At 30.7% G+C, this 11,808-nt stretch overlaps 1 protein-coding gene across 1 annotated transcript in view; it reads right to left on the bottom strand.

Annotated features, from left to right (window-relative positions):
* The window catches only part of LOC117167082 (disintegrin and metalloproteinase domain-containing protein 10), a 418,983-nt gene that overhangs the window by 28,895 nt on the left and 378,280 nt on the right, over positions 1-11,808 (bottom strand). The window contains exons 12-14 of the mRNA XM_033351703.1: positions 9,271-9,440; positions 4,984-5,151; positions 2,217-2,344 (exon numbers count right to left, since the gene is read on the bottom strand). Of these exons, the coding sequence (XP_033207594.1) occupies positions 2,217-2,344; positions 4,984-5,151; positions 9,271-9,440 (466 nt within the window). The remainder of the gene's footprint in view (positions 1-2,216; positions 2,345-4,983; positions 5,152-9,270; positions 9,441-11,808) is intronic.

Raw genomic sequence — 11,808 nt, 5'->3', positions numbered from 1 at the left:
CAACTAATTATAAAAGATATTAAAAATTTAAAGTGTACTTAATTCAAAAAAATACAGAAACTCTGAGTATGTATTAAAAAAAGGAAAGTTTGGCGAGATTATTATTGAAAACAAATGCCACCCAGTTTGAATTTTTTCTCCTTTTGATGCATTCTCAAAATTACGGAGATGTTTAAAAAATTTTAAACACATTAAGGTTTAGATTTTTTTGATTACTTGGCATAGTTCGATTTTACAAACTACATATCTTGATTCTACTTTTCACTTGGTGGAATTTTTTGCATCGTAGAGGTTTCTGGTGAGATTTCACTTCTATTCTAATGAAAATTTCTATAGAATAAAATACTCATTTTAAAGCAACAAAAATATTGAAAACTCAATTCAATATAATGCATATAATTAGCATTCACATTTATATTATTTATCGGAAAAATATTGATCAACAGCTAAAAATACATTGAGAATAAAACATATGCACAAAAAGTTCTACCAATCGGTTTAAAAACGTAAGCTTTTGTCGTGGCTGATTAATAAACAATTTTTATTCCGTAAATGTATAAAGGATTGGAAAATAATTAATGAATCAAAATTCGCTGAAAATCGGATAAAGAATTGCATCAGAAAGACTTATCTTGAAATTTTTCTAATAATCGCTTCATTCATGCAAGCCGAAGTTATGTTTAATTACAAACAATGACGCATATTTGATGTTTTCTGAATCTGCTAAATCCAGTTTACAAAATATAGAAAATAAATGTTTGTTAAAATAATTTTTTCTATCGTTTATTGATTTCGAAGGGTTTGATCCAATTGGTGAAGAACTAACTGAAATATCCAATAATTTTATGAGAAATATCGTTCCTTCGAGGAAAGATATTCGTGTCAGAGGAAATTTGGGGACGCGAAATAGGGAAAATAAAGAGGGTCTGCGAAGTGAGAGGAAATAAGGGAAGGGGAAGTAGATAAAATGGGGTAAATAAGGACGGTAGGAGAAGCAAAAGGAAATAATGTACGGGAAAGTGATGACAAATGCGGCGATGGGCTATAAAAGAAGTAAGGAGAAATGAGGTGAGGGGCAGTAGAAGTCAAGTGAGGGAAAGTAGAGGAAATAAGGGTCGAGAAGTTGGGTGCGTGTGGAGTGATGATTGTAGGGGAAGCAGGTCAAGTAGGGGAAATGCGGGCAGAGAAAGAAAGGGAAATTAGGGAAAGTGGGGGAAGTGAGGGAAATGATGAGTAGTATGGTAACTGGAGATGAGAAGGTGATAGGAAACGCAGTGTGGGGTAGTAAGGGGAAATATGAGGATGAGATTGAGTAAAAGTGATAGAAAGTGAGGGAAGAGACAGTAAAAGAAGTGAGAGAGAGGGAGGACAGGGAACGAAGGGAAAGTGAGAGAAAATTAGAGGACGGGAAGTAGGGGAAATAATGGGAAATAAGGAGAGGAAAAGTAGAGGACATGATGGGAAATATGTTAAGGAGAATTAAGGAATATTATCGGAGAAAAGTAGAGAAAGTGTGGGGAAATGAGATAAAATAGGAAAAATTATTAGACATGAGGGAAAATGGTGAGTAGGGGAGGTGTGGTGAGGGCTGGGGTAGTAAGGGGAATGAGCAACATAAGTAGGAGAAGTAAGGGCAAATGAGAAAAGAGAAAGTAAGTAAATTATGATAGAGCAAGTGAGAGTAAATTATGAGAGGAGAAGTAGGGGGAATTAGAGGAAATGAGGGGAGATGAAGTAATAACAAATTAGATGAAAAAGAAGGGAAATGAGTAGAGGGTAAGTAGAGGAAGTAATTGAAAATAAGGTGAAGAGAATGAGAGGATATTAGGGGAGAAAAGTAGAGAAAGTGTGGGGAAATAATGGAAAAATATTAAAAATGAGGGCAAATAGGAGAAATTATTCTAAATGAGGTTGAGCAGGGGTGGGGTTGAGGGCAAGGGAAGTGTCAGCTAGAGCCTCGATGTGAGGGGAAAATGGAGCAAGAATAATTTAAGAAGGGGGCATGAGTGAAGTCAGGGGAGGGTAAGTACGAGAGGGGGAATTGTAAATTTCACTTAATTAACGTCTTACTAGGCTACGAAGCCCTTAGTTGTGGGCACGCAACATCTACTTTGACTAATTTTTTTGCTTGGTTGCGATTGACCATCACGAATATTGATTAAAAAGAGAGAAATTAGTAGAAAATAGATAAAGGAATATTAATTTTTGAAACTTACAGGCACGGCTGATTTTCTCCAGGTAAGCGACAACACAATTCGCAAGCTTTGGTAGCAGGATCTTTGGGTCCAGGTATGCATTGGCACGATTCAAGTCCATAAGCTAAACAAATACTTCCGGTACACTCCTGAAAATATATAGAAAGAAAGCTATTTTTTATAGTCAGCTCATGAAAAACGAAGTTCTTTTAGGCGAAAAAATTCGGATCAATTTTTTGGTAAACATCCTATACACCATAGATATTTATATTTCCTGTCAAAACACAGTAAACTCCAGGAATAAATTTTATCTTTCAGAAAGATAAAAACGTTGCATCACGTTTATCTAACGAAAGATAAAATTTATCTGAAGAAAAGATAAAGTTTATCTGACGTAAATATTTTTTTGACATAGGTTATATGTCAGACGGCTGCGTCTATTTTCACAGAAAAAATGTCCTTTACAAATTTAAAAATCCACGCGGTATTCAATTTTTAATATTTTCACTTTATTTCACTAATTTTAAACCCAAAAATCACTCACCTACACTTACTGAATATACAGTCTGCACGTTGGTTACCTTATACCAAATAGTGTTTTTTTTACAATTTTTGAAGTCTACATCAGGGTCGATAGAAAACCCAAGATTTGTTCAACAAAAGTAAGGGACTCAAGTTGGCTGAGTGTTCTTCCTCATTTATGAAGTATTTTTTCTGTGGAAATAGATGTAGCCAGCTGACATATAACCTATGTTAAAAAAATATTTACGTCAGATAAACTTGATCTTTTGTCAGATAAATTTTATCTTTTTTTCAGATAAATTTTATCTTTCGTTAGATAAACGTGATGCAACGTTTTTATCTTATTGAAAGATCAAATTTATTCCTGGGGTTTACTGTGAACTGACACTCTACATAATCTTCATTTCTTATATCTATCATCAGGAGATTCTACTCAGAGAAGAGAATCGAAGGGGATTTTTTGTGTGCAAAAAATTCATATTGATCGTCTGATATTGTCTTTTTATCAGAGGAATCCTAACTGCTATCCTTCGAATGCCATAAAAAGTTGAATATTTTATTCCATACATGTTTTTGCATGATGAACAAAATTTTTAATCAGGTTCCTTAGTGTTCCTTTTTAAAGAAGGTAGCTTTAGAATTACCCTTGAAATTCGTATATCACAAATAAAATTTTGTTTGAAACACTTAAGGCAACATCTTTAATTATTCATTCTCTTATAAATTAGTGGCTCAACTAAAGTCTCCAAGTATTTTAACATTCCAGGGAAACGTTGATTAATTACGTAAGGATGATTTATGAAATTTTAGAAACGCTTCTCCCCTATTAGAAGGAATTTTAAGATTTTTATGATCCATTACCCTGAAACTTTTTAAGTAAGATATATTTTTTTGATAAATATATCAACAATAAATGTATATAAATTATCTGCACAGTGAATGAGATTTCAAGGGATTTCCAAAGATTTCAAAGATCCCTATTGATTTGATAGAATTTCAAGAGATTTGAAAGTATTTCCAATGACTGAAAATTTTTTCAAGAAATTACACCGTTTCTACAGACTTTAATGCGATTTTTAAAGAATTTTAGGTTTTTCATAAGATCTCAAGTAATTTCAAAAGATTTTAAGGAATAAAAAAAGTTTTAGGGTATTTCAAACGATTTTACAGGATTGGGAGAGATAACAAGGGATTTCGACGGATTTTGTGGTATTTTAAGGAATTGAGAACGATTTTCGTGGTTTTGAAGTGGTTTTAAGAAACTTTTCAGGGAATTTCAAAAGTTTTTCAAAGAAATTGACGAGATTTAAAGGAATTTCGACGATTTCACGAGATTTCGAAGGATATAACTGAAATTAACAGGATTTCCGAATTTTATAAAGAATAATAAAGGATTTCGAAGAATTGTAAAGGCTTTTAATAGATAATAAGGTATTATAGGGGATTTTTAGAGATTCGAAAAAAGCTCACGGATTTTAAAGATAAAAAGATTTCATATGATCCGAATTTCAAAGAATTTCCGAATAAAATAACGAATTTGAAGAGATTTCGAGTAGTTTCAACAATTTTAATGGATTTTAGCATATTGTAAGGAATTTCAAGAGATTCGGAAAAAATTGCACGCATTTTGAAAATTTCACTGAATTTTAGAGTGATTTCAAATATTTAAAGGGATTTTGTTATTACATAACAAGAAATAAATAAAATAAATAATAATATAATATTTATAAAATAATACAAAAGTAATTCCAAAGGCCAAAGATGTGTTCAAAAATTACAAATTAAAAGACGCGCGTGGCAACCGATGGCCAATATTGCATGCCACATTGCCGCAAACAGCTTTTATGAATAAATACAAATACATAAATTCACATTTGTAAAAATATAAAAGAAATGTTGAATTCTATATAAAATTGTGAATAAACGGAAAAGAATAATGAAAATATATCCTAGGGGGCCCAGTGAACGTAACGGTCACTATGTGCTCACTTAACGGTCAGGCAAATGCGTAAATGTTCGGCTGTGATAGAAACAAAAGAAATTTTCAGAATATAAAACAGCATTTGTCTAAAAAATATCGTTCTTATAGGATTGTATTCGAGACTAAAGACAGTTGAAATATCATAGTTAAATAAACGTTTACGAGAAGGGTGAATATTTGGTAAGAGGAATCATTATTCATAGAAGATCTACTTAAAGCACTACGTTTTATGGTTTATTCAGGGCACTTCAATGCTCCTGCGTTTTATGTGAATCTCAAACTCACCCCCATAAAGCAAACGAGCTCTTGATTACAGATGGTCTTGTTGGGTTTGTTAATAGATGGAGGACAATAGGGTGCTCTTCCATCACAAAAACTCGAGTCTCTGCAACCGTTGTCATCCCTGCATTTATCAGCGAATCTCAGCTTGCAATCCGTAGTGCAACATGGACCCTGCAGTATAAAAGAAAACATTCTTTTTAAAAATTGCTTCCTTCGAATTCCTTTATTTCTAACAATTCTAATTATTATTCTTATTTATTATAGAAATTATGGAAGGGGAATTAGGGGGACTAGGAGAAGTAGGGGAATGAGCGGCAAGAGGGATTGAGAGGAACTGAGGGAATGGAAAGTATTGGAAATGTGTCGAAATAAGGGGGGAGGGTGAAAGAAAAATTAAGGGGTTGAGGGGAGGGAAACGAAGGAAAATCTCGGGGAATGAGGGAAGTAGAAGATGAATAATTTGAGGAATGGGGTGATGGATAAAATGAGGGGAGATGGGGAAGTAAATAAAATAAATAAAGTGGGGAAAGTGAGGAATTATTCTCTTAACTCCTTTATTGCATCATAATGTAGAAAATAATGTCCATTTCATAGGGGAAGGGTTACACTGGTTGGCATATTAAGGGTTAAATATCCGCTCATGTAAACAAGCTTAAAGGACTCTCAGAAAAGTGGCCTTTCTGTAACTATACTATTAACTATGGCTGAGTAAAGCTGAATAAAGTTTTTGTCGAAGACTTATATATGTATACATTATTATTGCTATTATTAATATCTAGTGACAAATTTAGAAAAAAGTATTAATTAACTTAATTTTTGTTCAAAATTTCACTAAAATATTACTACTTTCAAATGAAAAATAGTTTTAAAGTCTAATTTCCGAGCAGACGAAATCAGACCAACTTTGCGTTAATTGTTTGTAAGCAGACTTGGTAGGAATAACAGTTCAAAGGGAGCTCAAAAAAATATGCTAATTTTTCAGGAAAATGTGAAAAATATTATATAAGAAAAATGCTGAATTTTTAAATAATCTTAAATGATTTTCTAATGACTACTGACATTAAATTTTTTTGTTACAAATTAGAGATAGTCACAAGGAGATGATCAGAGTTTGATTTTTTTTTAAGTCTCCAGAATTCCAGACTGAGAGTCCGCGGGAAGCCTATTAATTTACTAAAAAAAACATAAATTTCCAGCAGGGATTCGTTTTTTAAAATGTCGTATTTGCTCTACATTTTCTATTTTTATTTAGCTATTTTAAATTAAACTGTTGAAAACTCAATGCTCAATTTTCTTTATTTTTTTTTTATTTTTTATTTTCAATGGTTGAAAATTCTACGATAATTTTTTTTCAATTTTCAATAGTACAGTTTTCAACTGTTGAAAATTGAATTTTCAATTCTCTTCAATTTTTAACAGTTAACTTTTCTGCTGCTAATTGTTCAATTATCAATTTTCAACAGATGAATATTTAATTTTCAATTTACTTCGATTTCCAAAAGCTGAATTTCTTATTATTGATGATTCAATTTTTTAAATTAAACGTGTATAAATGACAAGGTGCAATGTGGGCAGAACCAAGTAGAAAGTCGTTGGTGTTCCCCATATACCATTTTCCTAGGATTTTTAAGCTTCCATGTTTCGCCACCCTCAGTAGCATTCATTTATTTCGTCCTAATGAGATGACACCTTGTCATTTGGACACGTCGATCTGTTGAAAATTCAATTATCGACTTTCTTCAATTTTCCAAAATTGTAAATTCCATTATTAATTTTGTTTTTAATTTTCCACGGCTGAAAATTGCATTATCAATTTTATTAAATTTTCGGCTGTTGAATATTCAATTTTCTTCAATTTTAAACAGTTAAATACTCAATTTTGAATTTTCATAAATTTTCGACATACATTTCATACCGTTGATGATATAATTATCAATTTCAAAAGTTAAATATTCTATAATAATTTTTTTTCAGTTTTTAAAAATTCAATTATTATCATAAATGCTGAAGATTTTATGATCATTTTTCTTTAATTTTCAATAGATAAAATTAAAGTTTCTTTAATACTCAACAGATAAAAATTCAATTTTATCAAATTAAATGAATAATAATAAATTTAATAATTTGAAACAATTTAATTCCCAATTTGTTGCAAATTAAGAAAAATGATAATTGAACTTAGTAAATGAACATTTAATTCCATACAACATTTCGAAAACGTTTTTTTCTTTCAGAAGACGGGTCGCCATCGGCAAATAATATTTGGCAAATGAATAGTCATCCAATGGATTCTCAGTACGAAATTTATAAGATGACAAAATTCCTAGCTCTGATGATCTCTTTGTCAGGTATATGGAAACCCATTCACAACGACATAAAAAGTCCCAAAAAACAAATTTTTAACAAAATAGTAGGGTTATGAGCCAGAAATGAATTCTCAAGGAGAAATGTGGTAGTTAATGTTTTACCCAAAAAATATTTTAATTTTAGATCAATAGCAGTTGAACTAAACCAAACAAAGCCATTTAAACAGAAAAGTTCAATTTTTAACCAATTGTTAAAATTTCAACTAAAAGAGTGGAACTTGCAATAAAGAATGATTATTCAGTCAAAAAGGAAACAAAATTTCAACCAAATGGTTCAGTTTAAAAAAAAACAGTTAATATTTAAACAAATATTTCAAATTTCTACCAAATAGTTAATTTTTTGACAAAATATTGAAATTTTCAATAAAAAAGATTGACTTTTCAACAAAATTGTTAAATTATCTTTAAGATAAAAAAATAACTAAAATAAATAAAAAATTCTTAACTAAAAATAAAGTAGTAGACTATTTATCCAAAAAGAATTAGGTCAATAAAAAATAGTTAGATTTTCTTGTTAGGGCTAATAAAAACTCCAAATTTGTGATGATTTATAGACTGAAGAATAATAATTCAAATAAAAGTTGAAATTCATTTTTAATACATTTAAAATAATAAATTAGAAAGCTGAAAATTTTTCTTAGAAAATAAAGTTAATTTTCCATAGTGCCATTAAACGGTTAAATGTAGGAATTATTCTAATTGTTTAAACATTTAACCGGTCAAGCACGGAGTACTATTGAGAAGCATCAACTACGCAATTTGTAAACTGATATTATTATTAATATTATTATACTATTAAGCCAAATCCCTTTCAAGATAAGCGTAACTCACTCGGTTCTAGCCTCGTTATACTGCCGGGGATCAAACTATTACTATCGAATATAAGGTAATCGGTAAAATGATTGGCCACTTAAATAATTTTTCCAGTTTAACAATTTGTAAAAAAACACTATAAGCGTCGAATGAAATTCTGAACAAGACAGATGGATAATAATTTTTAAAATATTCAAATTACCATGGTAATTTAAGCCTTAAAAGTAGTAGTTAATTTATATTCAAAAAATTGACAATAATGTTAGAAAAAATACAATGATTAAGTATGACGAAATAGTGATTAGCGTAGGCCAATCACTGTATGTTTGGTGAATGAAAATTAATAAAATACAGTTAGTGGTCACCTCCTAAGGCCAGACCAGTTTATGGATTACTGATTAAGAAATCACAGTGATTAACTTCTAAATTGTATAATGATTGGTCAGAGCCAAACAACATTTTTTAAATGATTTCCACTGATTATGCGAGAGAAAAAGTGACGAAAAATTACATTGATAGCCTACAAAATTTAAAAGAATTTTGAATGCCTTTGTGCAGAGATATATGTCATTTGCTTTACAGATGCTGTTGCCAATCAATATGCTTTTGCTTTATTCACGATAACAATGATTGGCTAGCCATTTACATGTATGAATATACATACATAATTTTGAGATTAGAATACTACTATTTTCATAATACTGCTTTATTCATAAAATTCAATTAAAATACAACAGTTTTTGGTTTATTCTTGGAAAATCTTAAAAAATAATAATATTCAACAATATTCATCTTGCACTATTTATCAGTAGTTTTATTTCTGATTATTCTTTCATTTAAGCATATTTAAATGAGGTGGTAAATAATTGGAGGGTAGCCAACCATTGTACCGGTTACACTATTGTTCCGTCATACATAATTCTTAATTGGACTCTAAAATGTTGCCTAGGCTACTACTATCCGCAGGCTAGAACTGCACCGTTTATCCTAGTTATTCATGACATTTATAAGATAATTTACTTTTCCCTTAACCCACATTTTCTCAGTTTTTAAGAAAAATAAATTTGTTGATGTAATATAGGCAATTTTATAGAATATAGAAAGTGCAAACCTGACTAGGACTGCATACTGATACAGGAGTTAAAGTACAGGGAGTTTCGTCAGAGGGAGGATAGCGACGTTGAGGAAAGCAGCACGAGTCTTTGCAATCTTCTTCCCATCCACAATCACATTCCTCCCCATCCTCGACTACTCCATTTCCACATAACGATGCTTGGGGCTCTGAAAACCGAAAAATCAAAGCAGATTTTCATTTAAATTCTTACCAAAGTGTATCCACTATGCTTGCCTTAGAGCGCGTACTCGTCTGTCGCAATTAAAATTGTAACTTCGACGCGTCCAAACGCTACATGAGTTAGCTCCTTTTCATATAATCTCCACGAGTTAGCACCTATCCATTAGGTCTCTCTGAGACGAAACCTTTTTATTTGGGCGTGGAATTGATTTATTATTTTATTTTGAGTCCCACATTATTGTGTATTATAATTCGACACGTAATAATTATCCTAATAAAATAATGATTCAATAATTTAATTATTTCCTAACAAGCACTATTACGTCGACTGACAAAAGGTTAAAAAAAAATTACATCTTAGGTTGTACAAATTTCCTGTTTTTGTATAGAGTTTAAGGTTTGATCGTATTATCAAACAAATTTATGAAATTTATAGTATAGTTAAGTATAATATTCTGACGTAATAACCTGTAGTTGTCAAAACAGTTTTTTGCATAATTTTTCTGTTAAAGTGTACATTTTCAAGAATTGTGTTTATAGCACTATTATTATCTATCATAAAAAAGATTAATTGATGCAAAGAAGAATGGAAATGATTAAGAAATAGCAGTGTTACTTTCAAAGTCATTTTGCCCCAGTGCGGCGGTTGGTTTTGACCGGGTTTACCCTAATATTAAGAAATTAAATTCAGGATAAGTCGAAATTTCAATTCATCTTTAAAGTTTTACATCCCAACCTCGTTTATTTACATTTTTTTTACCACAATAGCAAATATTTACAAATATCCAATAGAGTATTAGTGTGCATGGAACACCCTTTTCAACCAAATACTCTCAAATTTTGAAACAAGACTCAAAATCCATCAAGAAATCGGGATATTCTCCCCATGAGGAAAAACATCCTGATTTCCTCATGGGTTTTGACTTGCTAAAATTTCCTTTCCTGAGTTCCTTGAAAAGAGTGTTGAATAAACAACGAAACGTTGCTAGATTAAAAAAAATATTTTTTGATTGCGATTAAAAAAAAAGATTAAGAGAATTTGCAGTCTGCATTCTTTTTATTTTCCCTGTTTTATGGATAAAAGAAATTTCTTACTAGCAGAAGGAAAATTTTTAAACATGCTTGAATTTAAAAAATCATGACTTATTTCTCAGGGGAAAACATTCCGTAAAACTTTACGGTTTTTATTTTAGGAAATAAGTAAATAATATTTACATATGGTCACTTTCTTAGCCAATGTTTTACTTACAAAAGAGTTGTTTGAAATATTTCAGCCATAGGCATTTTTGTCAAAATTAGAAACAGTAAAGTTGTAGAGAATATTTATCCCGCACTTCAAAAACTGGAAAGCAAGGATAGTAACCAAAAAATCAATTGCCAAACACATTGATAAAATAAATGTTTTTTCTTGGTTTTAAAAGTGTTGTATTTTAAACCGTTTTTTATTTGAAATGGCATTAGTTATATTATTTTTATACTCAAAATCCTATAAAAACATTTCTTCTCAGAAATTTGACAATTAAAATAAATCTACAAGTCCTTTTTGAAAAAAGTTTATCTTTGTTTTTGAGTTGCAAAATTTAGCTCATGCCTGAACGTGTAAACTAGCTTTCATGACTAAAATTAAGACGAGAATTTTACTCGTGAGATAAACCATGAACTATCAAATGGGTTAATTTAAGCTGTCGGACAGGCTTTAAGGCCAAGTTAACAAGCCAATGGACATGTATATATCCGACATCCTCTGTTCTCCAATCCCCTTACAACCTCTGCATATATGCACATATATAGTATATACATGTATAGACCACTGGTACATGGGGAGGATGCAAATATATGGCATAGCCTTGCGATCATTCAACTGAGGACTAAGCAAACAAAACATGATAAATCCATTCTAGCTAATTCCTCAATAATTCGATAAGTGCTGTATCTCAAAGATACCAGAGATAGAAGAAAAATAGAAGAAAAACTAAATAAAATAAACCATAGGAAACCGTCTAACTGTTTATCCAATATTATCGAATTATTGAAGCTATAAGGTTGGATTTATACAGTTTTTCAAACGTTTTAAAAAGTTTAGTACCTAATAAACTAATTTTAATTTAAATATTTTGAAGGATACAACATTTTTTAAGCGACATTTTAGTGGGAGAGAATTTTTTTGTGAACCAAGGGTTAATAATCACAACTAGTTTTTTCCAGAAAGTGGATTTATCTTGTTTTTTTATTCACTCCTCAACTGTATTATCATCGATTTACTGCTGAGCTTTGGCAAATGGATGACCTTATCCGGTCAATCCGATAATTTCATCAATCTTACAGTCTGGGATCTCTTAAATTTATTATTTTTAT

The sequence above is a fragment of the Belonocnema kinseyi genome, chromosome 2 (assembly GCF_010883055.1).
Source record: "Belonocnema kinseyi isolate 2016_QV_RU_SX_M_011 chromosome 2, B_treatae_v1, whole genome shotgun sequence".
NCBI lineage: Eukaryota > Metazoa > Arthropoda > Insecta > Hymenoptera > Cynipidae > Belonocnema > Belonocnema kinseyi.
Note: the sequence above shows the minus strand (reverse complement) of the source record. Positions and strands in the feature narration are given on the sequence as shown.